The sequence below is a fragment of the Mustelus asterias genome, chromosome 11 (genome assembly GCF_964213995.1).
Source record: "Mustelus asterias chromosome 11, sMusAst1.hap1.1, whole genome shotgun sequence".
In the NCBI taxonomy this organism is placed as follows: Eukaryota; Metazoa; Chordata; class Chondrichthyes; order Carcharhiniformes; family Triakidae; genus Mustelus; species Mustelus asterias.
Genome location: NC_135811.1, coordinates 22,985,393 through 23,002,279, shown reverse-complemented (window position 1 = coordinate 23,002,279; position 16,887 = coordinate 22,985,393). Strand labels below are relative to the sequence as shown.

At 39.9% G+C, this 16,887-nt stretch overlaps 1 protein-coding gene across 1 annotated transcript in view; it reads left to right on the top strand.

The window, feature by feature from the left end:
• atrnl1b (attractin-like 1b) overlaps positions 1-16,887 on the top strand; it is an 887,738-nt gene that overhangs the window by 342,227 nt on the left and 528,624 nt on the right. Inside the window, exon 21 of the mRNA XM_078223252.1 lies at positions 10,770-10,822. Within this exon, the coding sequence (XP_078079378.1) occupies positions 10,770-10,822 (53 nt within the window). The remainder of the gene's footprint in view (positions 1-10,769; positions 10,823-16,887) is intronic.

Below are 16,887 nucleotides of genomic sequence, written 5' to 3'. Positions count from 1 at the left end.
AATTTTCCTCTGTTGCAACAGGAAGTTTAAAATTAGCCCTTAATTCTATCAGTGCCCTTTAACTGCAACAGTGAACAATTATACAGTTTTAAAAACAAAATTCCCATAAATGAGATATTAGTAAGGCAAATATTTATTCACATACCAACCATTGTATGGAACCATATGAAAGAACTTGGAAAATACCATTCTTAAGTAGACATAGAAACATAGAAACTAGAAGCAGGAATAGGCCATTCGACCCTTCGTGTCTGCTCAGTCATTCAGTATGATCTTGGCTGATCCTCTATCTCAATTCCATCTTCTTGCTTTCTCCCCCTACCCCTTGATGCCATTAAAATCTTTAAAATATTTTTCTTTCTTGAATAGAGCCATAGAGGTTTACAACATGGAAACAGGCCCTACGCCCCAACTTGTTCAAACCGCCCTTTTTTTAAAAAACCCCTAAGCTAATCCCAATTGCCCGCATTTGGCCCATATCCCTCTATACCCATCGTACCCATGTAACTATCTAAATGCTTTTTAAATGACAAAATTGTACCCACCTCTACTACTACCTCTGGCAGCTTGTTCCAGACACTCACTACCCTCTGTGTGAAAAACTTGCCCCTCTGGACACTTTTGTATATCTCCCCTCTCACCTTAAACCTATGCCCTCCAGTTTTAGACTCCCCTACCTTTGGGAAAAGATATTGACTATCTAGCTGATCTGTGCCCCTTGTTATTTTATAGCCCTCTTTAAGATCATCCCTCAGCCTTTATGCTCCAGAGAAAAAAGTCCCAGTCTATCTAGCCTCTCCTTATAACTCAATCCATCAAGTCCCAGTAGCATCCAAGTAAATCTTTTCTGCACTCTTTCTAGTTTAATAATATCCTTTCTATAATACAGTGACCAGAATTGCACACAGTATTCCAAGTGTGGCCTTACCAATGTCTTGTACAACTTCAAGACATCCCAACTCCTGTATTCAATGTTCTGACCGATGAAACCAAGCATGCCGAATGCCTTCTTCACCACTCTGTCCACCCGTGACTCCACTTTCAAGGAGGTATGAACATGTACCCCTAGATCTCTTTGTTCTGTAACTCTCCCCAACGCTCTACCATTAACTGAGTAAGTCCTGCCCTGGTTCAATCTACCAAAATGTATCACCTCTCATTTGTCTAAATTAAACTCCATCTGCCATTCATCAGCCCACTGGCCCAATTGATCAAGATCCTGTTGCAATCGGAGATAACTTTCTTCACTGTCCACTATGCCACCAATCTTGGTATCATCTGCAAACTTACTAACCATGCCTCCTATATTCTCATCCAAATCATTAATATAAATGGACCTACCTCACATTAAGATGTGCAAGTTAGGTTGATTGGCCATGCTAAATTGCTCTTTAGTGTCAGGGGACTAGCTAGGGTAAATACATGGGGTTATGGGGATAGGGTCTGGGTGGGATTGTGGTCGGTGCAGACCTGATGGGCCAAAATGGCCTCCTTCTGCACTGTAGGATTCTATGGTTCTATATCTCCACTACTGTTTAGGGGCCTAGAGACAACCCCCAACAATGTTTTCTGCCCCTTAGTGTTTCTTACCTCCACCCATACAGATTCCACATCATGATTTTCCGAGACAATATCCTTCCTCACTATTATATCGATTTCCTCCTTTAGTAACAATATTAACCCACCTCCTTTCACCAAAAAGAGAGGTGTTTCACCACTTATTTCCTGTCAGAGCTCAGAACAAATCCTGACTCAATCATCTTGCAGAGAACAAATAATTAGTTGATGAAAATGAATAGTGTTGACTGAGAACTTGATGTCTAATTGAGTGACAATTCGGAGATGACTGCGTGTAATTGTCCAGGATTCACTCCAGTGAACAATTAATAATATTGAAAGGAAAAAAGTTGCTTATTTCTAAATACTTTAATTGTGGGTTAACTACAACTGATACTGAATTCAGCTGGCAGAGGTTGTACTGTGCAGGACTAAGTATTTAGAAAGCCTTTTGTGGTACCTTAGAAAGATGCTAAAATTCGACAAAGGGATAAAAAGATTACCATCTGGAAATATTTTCTGAAATGTATGCAATTAACTCAGAATAATTTCGAGGGTTTGTAAAAAGTAAATGTATGTTGATCACTCCTTTAGCTGAAAGTTGTCACCATCCATTCTTTGTTCTGCAGGGCAACACAGTGGTATTATATTTATTAGAAGTCCTATCTTCAGTGATCCACCTATAACCCTCTTGGCTACAGTACTACAGTACAAGTAGAAGTGCTAGAGCTTGTCAGGCAAGGTAGATTAATAAATAAATAGTAATTAAAATTAGATGTGTCTTGAAATATGTGGATTATGATACAACAGCAAAATTATTAAACATAATGCATGAACAAATGAAGAAATGTTTCATGACCATTGTTCCCAGAGAAGTTGCAGTGTGATACATGGGGGTAGTATAAAATTTGGATTTAAAAAATTATGATGCAAAATGTTACAAATATGTGACAAACCTGGGCAAAACAATTGGATTTATGGCCAGGAGACGTATGCAGGTTTTGGTTAAGTTAATTGTGAACAGTACTGCACATGGTGCTCCCAATAGGTTAAATAATTAATGCTAGTTATAATAACAATGTTCCTTCTGATTTGCATACAATCACATTTCTGATGCATAACCCGTATATTTTCCTTTTTTAACAGCACCATGCAATAGTTTGATTCTTCCACAAATTAAATCTTTCTACTGCTATTCTTTGACATCCAACACACATTCTCAAATCTAGTTCTCTCTTGATTACCAAAGTTTTTTTATGTTTACTATATCGCATTGGGTAGGCACAGTTTCTGCAAAAATGGAAGTCCTTCTAAATTTGGTTGCATTGCTCCTCACTCTGTGTTGTGCCTCTTCCATCATTACTAAACATCACTAAATTGTTTTTAAAATACCTCTGTTTAAGCAACTTGATAGAGACCCCATAGGCAGATTCTGGGTTATTGTCGTCCTGCTTTAAAATTTTGCATTAATGGCTGCCTTGTTCCTAAGCTGATCTTGGGTCCAATAACTGCGCCATTAATTTCCAATATTAAACTTGGTTAAAAATGTTCATATTACATTTTCTTTTTTGATATTTGCCTTTCTACATTTAATGAAATAACAGGACCATTCCCTTTACATTAGCAGAATTTTAACTTTGAATTAAAATTTACTTTTGTTACTTGAATAACTTGTTGAGGCACATATTATAATAAAAATTTGTAACAAAAAGACTCGTATTTAATCTAAAGCCTTGGACTTGAAGCAGCAATCATTTTCTAATTTTATACAGAGCTTCTTTACAGAACAGAGTTGGAAAATAGTGGACTCCTTCAGTTTCACATTCATGAACAAAATAGGAGACATTGCCAGTAAGATAAATGGTGATTCTTTAGAAATTAATTATTTGTTTAATTAAGCTCAAGTTCAATTGATTGTTGAGTTATTCTATGTATTATTTCTCGTAGAAAATAATTAAATATGAAACAATTGTGTTAGTTCAGGATAAATGATCTTTTTTAAAACCATCTTGTATGACTTACTGCTTCAGTTTATTTATCTATGTGCTGTGGGCCTTGACCCTTCGATTGGTTTACTTAATTTGGGGAGAAAATGTAGTCAGGCAAAAAAATAAATCTATGGCTGACTTTAAAAGTAATCTTAATTTGCAAGAGAAAATGCAACCTTTTTGTTTGATCCTAAACACATTAATTTCTGAAGATAGGCCACTGGGATCCTTAACCTGTTTATTTTGCTGTATCATATTTACTTATTCCCATGCTAAAAATATGAATTGAAATTAACAACAAAATTGTAATCTCGAAAGTTACTTGCTTCAAAAATCAAATGCTTCAACAAGTATGCTATTGAGTGGTTAATTATGGGGAAACCATGCACACTCTAATTTCATATTAAGTCAAATTTCTCTCCCACGTTATTGCTGCCTGAAATTTGTCATATAATTGTCGCAAACAATGGGGTGGAAAAGACTATTGGAGCCTTCAGTGCTTACACTTTGCACGAGCTGATTCACTTCTATGCACTGCCTTCTGCAAATGCTTGTAATGCTAATTTCTGAAGGAACCAAAACAAGCTACATTTCGGGTGAAACCTGAGGAAATTCCTCCATCTCCAAAGGCAATCTATCAAGGTTCATGAGATTTCCTGAAATGCTTTGATGCAACTAAATCTCCACTGCCACTCCCTAAAATCTGTTGCAATAGGCCCTTTTTTTTAGATGATCCAAATGCGCTGCTCACAGCTAAAGGCACCCCTCTCTGTACAACATGGTCAGAAGTCGAGTGTTTTCATCAGCATTGCATTGGTGAGGTGAGAGTGACTGCCCTTGATAACAAAGCTGCATTTGACTGAGTATGACTTCAAGGAGCCCTAGCAAACCTAGACTCAATGGGAATCAGGAAGAAAACTCTCTGCTGGTTGGAGTCATACCTGGCACAAAGGAAGATGGTTGTGGTGGTTGGAGGTCAATCATCTCGGCTCCAGCACGTCACTGCAGGAGTTCCTCAGGATAGTGTCCTTGGCCCTACTGTCTTTGGCTCCTTCATCAATGACCCTTCCATCGTAAGGTCGGAAGTGAGGTTGTTAGCCGATGACTGCACAATGTTCAGCATCATCTGCAACTCCTCAGATACTGAAGCAGTTCACGTCCAAATGCAGCAAGACCCTGGACAATATCCAAGCTTGGGCTGACAAGTGCCAAGTAACATTTGTGCTACCCAAGTGCCAGGCAATGACCATCTCCAACAAAAGAATGTCTAACCAACATTCAATGGCATTACCATCACTGAAACCCCCACTATCAGCATCCTGGGGGTTGCCATTGACAAAAAACTGAACTGGATTATCCACATAAATATTGTGACTACTAGAGCCAGTCAAAGGCGAAGAATCTTGTGACAAGTAACTCGCCTCCTGATGACGACGCCCCCCCCACTGCCCCCGCCCCAAAGCTTGTTCACCATCTACAATTCACAAGTCAGGAGTGGAATGGAATACTCTCCACTTACCTGGAACACTGAAGAAGCTTGACACCATCCATTACAAAGCAGCCTGCTTTATTGCTACCCCTTCCACAAACATCTAATCCCTCCACCACAGATAAACAGTGGCAGCTGTGTATGCCACCCACAAAATTCATTGCAGGAACTCACCAAGGTTCCTTGGGCATTTCAAACCCACAACCACCACCATTTCTGAGGGCAAGAGCAACAGATACCTGGGAATGCCACCACCTGGGTGTTCCCCTTCAAACCACTCACCATCCTGACTTGGAATTATATCGCCGTTCCTTCATTGTCACTGGGTCAAAATCCTGCAATTTCATCCCCAACAGCACTGTATGTGTACCTACACCTCTGGGATTGCAATGATTCAAGAAGGCAGCACACTACCGCCTTCTGAAGGGCAACTTGGGATGGGGAATAAATGCTGGCCAGCCAACAACGCCCACATCCCATAAACAAATAAAAATAACACCACTTTAGCAGATACCCAATAAACAGTAACAAAGGAAGTGAAGCACATGCTATGATCACAAGTGCTCTGTTTTTGTACTGCTATTCTATCACAAATATATGCACAGATTAAAGTGCAGCAGCATGTGCTGTATGGGATGAACATTTGGATCACATGTCGAGCAATGGTCCCTATTACTTTTATTTATACATTGAAAATGAAGTTAACCCCATTTAGAATATAGAACATTACAGCGCAGTACAGGCCCTTCGGCCCTCGAAGTTGCGCCGGCCTGTGAAACCAATCTAAAGCCCATCTAACCTACACTATTCCAATATCATCCATATGTTTATCCAATGACCATTTAAATGCCCTTAATGTTGGCGAGTCCACTACTGTTGCAGGCAGGGCATTCCACGCCCTTACTACTCTCTGAGTAAAGAACCTACCTCTGACATCTGTCCTATATCTATCACCCCTCAATTTAAAGCTATGTCCCCTCGTGCTAGCCATCACCATCCGAGGAAAAAGGCTCTCACTGTCCACCCTATCTAATCCTCTGATCATCTTATATGCCTCTATTAAGTCACCTCTTAACCTTCTCTCTAACGAAAACAGCCTCAAGTCCCTCAGCCTTTCCTCATAAGACCTTCCCACCATACCAGGCAACATCCTGGTAAATCTCCTCTGCACCCTTTCCAATGCTTCCACATCCTTCCTATAATGCGGCGACCAGAATTGTACGCAATACTCCAAGTGCGGCCGCACCAGAGTTTTGTATAGCTGCAACATGACCTCATGGCTCCGAAACTCAATCCCTCTACCAATAAAATTTAACACACCGTACGCCTTCTTAACAACCCTATCAACCTGAGTGCCAACTTTCAGGGATCTATGCATATGGACACCGAGATCTCTCTGCTCATCCACACTACCAAGTATCTTACCATTAGCCCAGTACTCTGTATTCCTGTTACTCCTTCCAAAGTGAATTTGGCTAGTAACAACTCTGTAGAATACTTTACTATGTCTCCCCAAAGCCTTTGTTTCTTTAAAGTGTAAAACCATGAGCCTATCATCATAACTAAGATATCTAAGTTTAAGTATTCTCTTTGTTGCCTTCCTTGCACTCACTCCAGAGCATCAATATTCATCACCAGATGTCAGAAATAAAATTGGGCACTATATTCCAACTGCTGGCATACTGATGCTGTATATAACCCAAGTACAGTCCTGCTAATTTCAAAGGTTATTCATCTTGCTGTACTTGCTAAAATCCTATTTGTCTTTCCTGTATCCCTCAGTTTCAGTTTGGAACATTATTTAGTTCAGAATTTTAATTGCATCAGAGGATTTTAATTTTTAATTGGGTATTTTGGCACAACAAGAGATGGGGAGAGGCTGTATAGACTTCATGGTTATAGACTGTATTGTTCTCGAATGTGCATGAACAGAGGGACTTGGGGCATTGATGTGCATAGATGCTTGAAAGTGGCAGAACACAGAGTCACTGGCAAAGCAAATATGGGATTTTGGACTTTATAAATTGAGCTATTGAGTACAAAAACAAGGGAATTATGTTGAACCTTTACAAAGCTTTGATCAGGCCACAACTAGAATATTGCACCCAGTTCTGATCACCACATTTTCAGAATGATGTGAAGATTCTTGAGATGGTGCAGAAGAGATTTGCCAGAATGGTTTTGTGGCTGAGTAAATTTAACCCCGAAGTTAGTTTGAAGAAGTTGAAATTGTTCCCCTTGGAGCAAAGGAAGTTAAGGGGAGATCTGATAAAGGCACCCAAGGTTTAGATAGCACAGATAAAGAAAAACTGTTACCATTGGCTGATGGTACAAGGATTAGGGGGACACATTTAAGTTTTCAGGGGATGTGAGAAAGAATAGGGGCAAGGGATATTCCTTGAAGAAATGACTACTCACCCCATTTATGTAACCCCAAGACAAGAGGACGTCTTGAAGACATTAGTTCATGAGCTGCCATTGAGCGGGCTTCTGATGGTAGTGGCCTGTAACTTCTTGGCTCCCCAGTGTCGGATTTGGGAGTTACCCCAAAAATGTGCTGGGGAATCCCCCTCAGAAGTTCCCAGGTAAGGGTTTATGAGGCAATTACCCACAAGTGCTAACTTCCCTCGAACAATTGTGCTGTGCTAGGAACCATCCACCAAAGCAATTTAAATGGCCAGTTATGCATGGTTCAGACAGTGGTACACGTCCGACCTGAACCAAATCTCCCTTCCCCAACCTGACCCCTTGACTAATCACCCCCCATCCAGAGACCCAGGGTATCCCCAACATGCCTGAACCTTCGGTGACTGGGGCTTGTGCGTGATGCCAAGGTTTCATAAGGGTGGTTGGTGTCAACACCAGAGATATTTGATCCAGGCACATTTTGGCTGAATGCTTCTAACCCAGGAGGGCTGCCTGCTCTGGAACTTATTTTGAGCTGCCTGTGAAAAGAACATCCACTGATGATGCAATATTGAATAGATCCACTCTTAACACTGATGAATATAGTACATCTTTTCAGCCTGTACCATTAACTCTTTCAAAGATCGTTGCTGCCTTTCACCATTTAAAGTCTGGTCAAAAAGTAACAAATGCATGTTGGCAAGTGCAATAAACCTGAATGAACCACTCAGATGCTTTGTCCAAATGGTGGCTTTGTTCTCAGCCACTTCTATGTGGTACTTACCTTATAGCCATTGATTAGGTGGAGGCAGCTGAGATGCCAGAGACGGTTGTTCTCATTGTGGAGATGCCACTGGGGGCACTGCTTGAGATGACTATACCAGCGTCACTGCAGGAGCAGTCTTGACACAAGGCTTTGCTTGATGATGATAGTACCCAAGTAAAATGGTGGGGAATAACAAATCCAGAGTCCTGTTGATGTCAGGGACTTGAGGAGAAGGTAAAGGGAAAAAAGGTTTGAGCAGCAGGGTAAATCTTTACTTAGACTAGGATTAATCAAAGATGGACAGTGTGATGTGCTAAAGGAATGTTGTGGCTGACAAACGTGACTTAATTATTTTGAGGAGGTACAAAGAAGGTCAGTGAGGGTTTGATGTAGCTGTTTTTGGATTTTAGCAATGTTTTTGATAAGGTGCCTCATAGACTGCTCATGAAAGTAAATGTCAATGGGATTGAAGGCAAAGTGGCAAGTTGGATCCAAAATTGGTTCAGAGACAGGAAGCAAAGGATAATGGTCAATGAATATTTTTTTTCTAACTGGAAGACTGTTTACATGGGATTCTGCAGGGCTCAGTTCTCGGCCCCTTGTTTATAGTGGTCATATCAGTGATTTAGACTTGAATGTAGGAGATGTAATTAAGACAACAATTGACCATGCAGTTGATGATGAAGAGGAAAGTTGCAGACTGGAGCACAGTATCAATGGACTAGTCAGGTCAGTGGAACAATGACAGATGGAGTTCGGCCTGGAGAAGTGTAAGTCAGCACGTTTGGGGAAGGTTAAAAAGGCAAGCAAATGCACAATGCATGGTCGGCTACTAGGTGTAAAGGAACACTGGGACCTTGTAGTGCATGCCCACAGTCCTGAAGGTGGCTAGACAAGTTGATATGGTGGTCAAGAAGGCATACAGAATATATAACCTTCATTAGCCAAGGCATAGAATATAAGAGCTGGGAGGATATGCTGCAACTGTAAAACACATTAATTAGGCCACAGCTGGAGTTTCTGGTCATAGCACTGTAGAAAAGATGATTGCACTAAAGAAGGTACAGATGCGATTTAAGAGGATGTTGTCTGAACTAGGAAATTTTAGTTATGAGGAAAGATTGGAAAGGCTGAGGTTTTCTTTGGAAGAGAGTAGGCTGAAGGGAAAGCTAATTGAAGTGTATAAAATTGTGAAAGGTCTCGGGGGAGTGGATAGGAAGGCCCTATTCTCCGTGATTGAGGGATCCATAATTGGGGGCATAGACTTAGGGTAAAGTGTCGAAGGTTTTTCGGGGAAATATTTTCACTGATGATAATAGCGATCTCTAACTCACTGTCTTAAAGGGTGGTAGAGACAGAAGCATTCAGTAAAAAGTTTTTACATATGCACTTGAAGTGTGGTAACCCACAAGGCTATGGACCAAATAAGTGGAAATTGAGATCAGGTAGATGGTTACTTGTCAGCCAGCAGGGACACAATGGACTGAATGGTCTCCTGTGTTATAAAGTTCTACTAATTCAGTGAGAAATTAAATAAAAAGAGTTTTAAGTAGATTTTTAAAATGAAAGAGGTTGGTGTGGTTTAAGGAGAGAATTTTGGAGTATGTATATTCATATCATGTTTATATCTAGATAATTTTTGTAAATGAAGAGAAAATATTGTGGCACAAATCCTTGGGGCATGTCACTATCCACTTCCCACCAGTATAAGAAACATCAGTCTATACCTACTGTTTAATATTTACTAGCTATCTCTCTATAAATGAAGCATGCATACATTGAACGTGCTCAATTTTGTAATAATTTTCACAGCTTTCTTAAAATCCATATGTACAAAATTCACCATAGTTTCTTTTTGTATCTCTGATCTCCTTAATCCAATTAAAATATCAAGCATAACATGTCATCTCCCAATCTGTGCATAATATCTGAATTAGCCCAGACACATTTCATATTATGGAATTCAGAGGAATGAGCTTCTGATTGTACACTATTGACAGGGAGCCTCATAAACTTACTGTGCATAGTGTGACATCATTAATTTTAGTGCTTAGGAAACTGTGGGAAGCGCATTCACTGTATGTGTGGCAAATAGAGAGACCCCATGCTTGCAGCGCACTTTGTTTAAGTCAACTCTTGTCTTTTCTGAAATGAAAGTTGGACTTGCTAGTGTATAGTTTCCAAACTTCAGCTATTCCTTTTCATCAACAATAGCATAAAATATCTTGGCCTGTAGCTCCGTGACACAATTTCAGTTTCCAAAGATTGTTCATAAATTTTAATCACAGCTTGTGCTATTTCATCTAGCAACCTACTCCAGTGTTCCTGATTTTATGTATTGTGTACCATTAAGATCAAAATAGTTTTATGAATTTAAAAAACTCTCAAGTGTGGCAGTAGTCATATTAAATTCTTAATAGTTAAGTATGGAACTGAACAATTTAAAAAGATTTACTCAGAATTTTGAATGTATAAAGTGCTTATATAACCATGTGTGCACATCAAATGTTGATCATTGCTATAGTCCACAGTATGGTTTTCTAAAACATTTTTTTATATATAGGTGTGAATCAGATAACCGTTACCTTGGCAACCCACTCAAAGGAACCTGCTACTGTAAGTATTTTTTTATCTTTCCAATCTTTTTGGGTAAGCCATAGGTTTATGATAAAATAAGTATCCATTAATCATTACTTAAAGGAAAAGCAAAATGTAGAATGAGTATTTTTTCGCTTCTCCCATTTTACTTAAAGGAATTATACTCATCTGAACATTCCTTAAGGTTTTTGTTTGAATGTCAATTGTAATACTGAACTTCTGGGAGGATCTATCTCCCTCCAAGGCCTTTCTGGTATGTCAATTTTTAGAATCATAACAGCGTGTCTTCATTGAAAGTAGCACAGCTTGTAACCTTAGATCGATCATCTTGAGCCAGTTGATTGCAAGAAATTGTGCTAATGCTAGGATTGAAGATTTCTCAGCTACAGTCTAGTCTCATAGTCAGATAAAGTGCCACAGTCCCTGTTGCTTATGAAGCATCAATTCCAGGCAACACATGATGCATTTCTTGATGTAAAATTACTGGAGTTACCAACCAAGAAGGGGACTTTTTGAGGGTTTTTGTGGTGACACAATAAAAACATGCTTTTTTAAAAGAGGAATTCTGATAAGAGAATAAATTTACTCTGCACAAAGAGTAGATAGAGTTTGCACAAAACATATTCTCCCTCACCACTTTAAGCTGACAACCAAAACAATTTACTGTACAGTAACTGCACAAACCAATGCTGCCCTCACATTGCTGGAACCTGTCTAATTGACTCCCATTGAGAAGCATGTTCATTATTTTTAATTTTGCCGTTTGTGAACTTTCATGGGAACATAACTCCAGCGAACGGAAGACTTTACTATATTTCCAAGTTTGTTGATGACACACAACTTGGTGGGAATGTGAGTTGTGAAGAGGATGCATTAAGGCCTCCAGGAGATTTAGGCTGACTAAATGAATCAGCAAAAACATGGCAGATGAAATATAATGTGGAAAAATGTGAAGTTATCCATTTTGGAAGGAAGAGCAGAAATGCAGAATATTTCTTTAATGGGGATAGATTGAGAAGTGTTGATGTGCAAAGAGGCCTGGATGCTATTATTCATGGCACTGAAAGCTAAAGTACAGGGAGAGCAGACAATTAGGAAGACAAATAGTATGTATGGGGGTATTTAGGTATAGGAGTAAGGAAGCCTTGGGGAAATTATACAGAGCCTTGGTGTGATCACACTGAGTGTTGTGTGCCAATTTAGCCTCCTTACCTAAGGAGAGATATACTGGCCATAGAGAGACTGCAACAAAGATTTACCAGACTAATTTCTGTCCTATGAGGAGACAGAGCCTGTATTCTCTCGAGTTTTGAAGAATGAGAGGTAACCCTCATTGAAATGTACAAAATTCTCATAGGGTTCGACAGGGTGGATGCTTCCCCTGGTTGTGGGGTTGGAGAACCAGGGCACAGTCTCAGAATAAGAGGTAGGCTATTTAGGAAAGAGATGAAAAGGAAGTTCTTCAGCCACAGAGTGGTGAATCTTTGTAATTCTCTATCCCAGGGGGATGTGCAGGCTCAGTCGTTGAGCATGTTCAAAACATAGGTGGTTAGATTTCTAGGTACCAATGATATTAAGGGATACAGGGAGAGTGTGGTGAAATGACATTGAGATAGAAGTTCAACCGTGATCTAGTTAAATGGTGGAGCAGGCCCGAAGAGTCGGATGACCTATTTCAACTTCTGTGTTTCTATATGTGAGATGGCTGTCGGAAAAATAAGTTGAACTTTAGGTGGAAGTACTCTATCACTATATATTGTGAGGGAATGTATTTCAGGATTTCTGTCTGTCTTGGAGTGAAGCTATGGTAAGTTTTCACCTTTGGGGAGTGACCTTTGGGACTGGAGATTCTAATATTTAAGGTACAGAATGTACTTGGCTTGGGTACATTACAGTCTGCCTAAGAACAGGGACAGAATCCTGCTGGGAGATATTAACAGGTCAGACAAGTTCTGTTCAAGGGAACAACAGCCTGCACGGAAAAGATAGAAAGCAGGATTGGATCCATGCAGCTGAAATGCTGCTATTAGCTCCATCCTGCTGAGGGAGCTGGGATTCAGAGGAGTCCAGGGAGGGCAGTGATAGTTCTGAGAAGCCGGCAGTTGGGGTAAAGGAAAGCCTGTGAGTAGTGGGGTGCTGCTCAGAGTAGCCAGAGAGCTGGAGTCAAGATGTTGGGTTGTAGCCTTATGAATACAGTGGGAGGCAGTCTTGGAAGAAGAGATTGAGCAAATGAGATATAGGCAGTTGTTGGGGCCAGTCTGAGTAGTTCAAGCTGTTGAGGGAAATCAGAAAGTACAATCTTGAAAAAGAGGAACTGAAATCCCTTGCGAGGAACACTAAGTCTTTAAAGGATTTTGGACATAGTGATTGTTCTTGTCTGAGTTCACTGCCAAGAAATTTGTGGGCAATTTGTACTTGCCATTTGATGAATGGTTTCTGTGTTTCTATATGTGAGATGGCCACAGTTTGTCTGTTAATTCATCTTCACCTCATACTAAATTCATCTTCACCTCATGTTAATTCTGAACTTTAGAGTATAAAATCGATAGTGCAGATTTTTTGCTTTGCTGGCTTTTGCACTGTGAAATTTATTCTGTTTGTTTCAAGACCACGTACTTGTGGCTTTATTCTGAGTAAGTAACTAAGATTTCCAATTTGGTCTACAAAAGAAAATTAGTGGCCTCTAAATGCATCCTAACAAAACTGAGGATCCCATCTGGGATCTTCACAAATTTGGGGCTTGTCCAATGTTGTCTCAAAATTTGGCGTCTAGTCTGGGATTGTAACAAATTGACACCTCAACAGAATTAGAAGCTCTTTTTGGGATTTTGAACCCACAGATAGTAACAGGTGCAGAGATTTGCTGAAGTTGAGGCTCACAGTATCCCAGTGAATTTTACTGTACTTAATTGAAAAGCAGAATAGCTTTGTCAATTGCTACAATTAACCAAAGTTTGGTTAGCAAGGAGTTAAAGTTAGATTTAAAGGCAAGGGCTATAAAAGCAGGTATAATTGAGGTAATAGCACAGCATCTGGAATTGGGTGAAGCAAAGTCTGAACAAGGTAGAATGCAATCAGAGTTGGCTATAATTCAGTTGCAGATGAAGTAACGAGATAGAAAAAGATAAAAGAAAAGCTTGAACTTGAAGAAGAGGAAACAAAAAAAAGAAAGAGCAAAATAAATGGAAATGCAAAAGCTTGAAAATTAGCTCCTGAGAGAGAAGTTAGCGAAAGAGGAAGGGGTAAAGGAAAGATAGAGACTTTCGCAGAGGAAAGGAAGAGAGACAGTTTGTCCTGGAAACAGAAAAAATTAGGTAACAGAGTGATAGCGAGGATAATAATTCGGATAACGCATCAAGTCTGAGTTTTGATACAACCAAGAAATCTTCGGCTAGTGTATAAATTCACCGAGAATGGAATTGAGAGATATTTTTTGTCTCTTTTGAAAAGTGGCTATGCAGCCAGAGTGGCCAAAGGACATATGCATTCTTATTTTGCAGAGTTTTTTGACGGGCAAAGCAATGGATATTCATTCTAGTGTTTTGGAAGAAGAATCCTCAAATTATTATACAGTTAAAAGTATATGTGTCTAGTCCATATAAGATTCAGCTGGATAATATGTTACACTTCACTGCACTATCAATCTTTACTTTCGGTCTTGTGTTACTGCAAATCATGTTGAGAGTGGTGAAGTTCTTGCCCTTTTCTGTGACTGTCAGCAGTCTCATAATACGACTGTTATTGGAGGCTCTGTAACTTTGCTGCTCTGGCTGAGCTCCAGTTCATTCCCTTTGCTGAAGCTCTTACCTGTTGAGGACTGACCAGCTGCCATATTTCGATCTGCAGCACTTAGCGAAGAGATTCCATTTTCCATGTTTCTTGCATCTTTTATCAAATGTGAAACAAGCTGTTCTGTTCGGAGGGTGATGGCCAGTCCAGTTGGAGAAGGTTGTGCCCTGTTCTGTGAATGACCATAAGATATAAGAACAGAATTAGGCTATTTGGCCCATTGAGTCTGCTTTGCCATTAAATCATGGCTGATATTTTTCTCATCCCCATTCTCCTGCCTTCTCTCCATAACTCTTGATCCCCTTATTGATCAAGAGCCTATCTATTTCTGTCTTAAAGATACTCAATGACCTGGCCTCCACATCTTTGTGGCAATGAGTTCCACAGACTTACCACCCTCTGGCTGAAGAAATTCGTCCTCGTCTCAGTTTTGAAGGAGTGTCCTTTCACTCTGAGGTTGTGACCTCGAGTTCTAGTCTCTCCCACTAGTGGAAACATCCTCTCCATGTCCACTCTATCCAGGCCGGCCTCTCAATATGCTGTAAGTTTCAACTAGATCCCTCCTCATCCTTCTAAACTCCATCAAGTATAGAACCAGACTCCTCAACCGCTCCTCATATGACGAACTCTTCATTCCTGGGATCATTCTTTGAACCTTCTCTGAACCCTCTCTAAGGTCAGCACATCCTTCCTTTAGGTATGGAGCCCAAAACTGCTCATGATATTCCAAATGGGGTCTGACCAGAGCCTTTCTGTTTCCCTCCTAAAATCTCTGCCCTTTTCTGGTTGTTAGTTTAACATGCAGGTATTAATGGCTGTTTCTAATGTTAAATCTTGCTCTCACAGCAACTACTTGTGAACCAGATCACTATGAGTTCCACAAACTATTCGATCTCTGACAGGTTAATCAGTGAGCGTTTCAAATGCACATTGTTTTGCCAAGATTTTTTGTGTGGCTATGTGAGATTGTATTGATTCATTTGCTCTTTAGTTTGCTGAATTGAACACGTCTGTTGAGGATTAAATTCTCAAACATTTTTAGAATTATTTTAGAGTCCTCTTTTTCTTCACCTGGAAAACAAACAACTCAAATTTCTCGACAGCCTCGGGGCCCACTAGATTTAATAAGGTATAAACCTGTACCTTTATTGACTTGCCAGACAAAGCAGCACCGCAGTAAATACGCCACTCCTTGAATTTTTCACAACTGTCTGAAGTGTTTTCATCAAAGACTAGTGGATCAATGCAGCGAAGTCTCTGTGCCATACTGCCAACTCCTGACAGTAAATGTGTTGGGTTCTTGAAACACTGACAACAAGGACTTATAATGAACAGCAGTTTATTCACTAGCTTAACAGCTTGTACTCCTGAGGAGAACTTCTGTGTTTGCATCATCACTCTACATTAAGAAGCCAGTATTCTTTTGCCATAAAACAGGGCATGTAAAAGCAAATTGTTGGAAGCTCAACATTAAGTTGGTGGCAGTAATAAGGTTCCTAAGGGATCTTTGGAAAAGACTACCAGCAAAAGAAACGGATGATAAAAGAGAAGCAATAGTACAATTGCACCATGTTATAGAATGGGACATGTGGCTCAGCAGTGTCAATGGGATTCTTCCTTTGAATACTGATGAAGTGAGTCAGGTTACTAGACGTTATATAGATTTTGTTTCTAAGCAGGAATTTTTCCATAACTCCACCAACAATAAATAAATTAATATTTTGAGAATATGGGAACAGTTCAGTTATTGGGTGGCTGATAATACAGATGTTCTAGATGTTTTGATGAAAGAATATTATCAGGGAATATTTATGGGACTTATGAACCTGTTCCCTTGTACAAAGTTAATTTACAAAGTCACTTAATAAACAGGACTGTTACTGTAGATTTTCTTCCTATTTTATCCAAGGATAGGGTAGATTTTATAGCAGGTAATGAGTTTGCCAATGCAGATGGAAACATAGCAGCAACTGCGTTGCAGCAGTTACTTGGTGATTTTGAACTCGCCAAACTCCCAAAATTGTTGTGGCCAAACTCGAGAAGCTTATTGCTGGTAATGAGCAATTGAAGGAAACACACATCTTGGAGGGAACCAACTTTTATGCACAAAAGATGACAGCTAAATTGCATCACTGCACCCAAAGTGGCCCCAATCAAGATTAAACTCCAGATGAATGGTCTAGACATGGAGGTAGATGCTGCAGTATCCATCATTAGGGAGCAAGCCCTTTAGGAAACTCTGAGTGGGCACCTTGCCTTTAAGCCTGCGAGACACCAAGGTAAGATTGGCCACA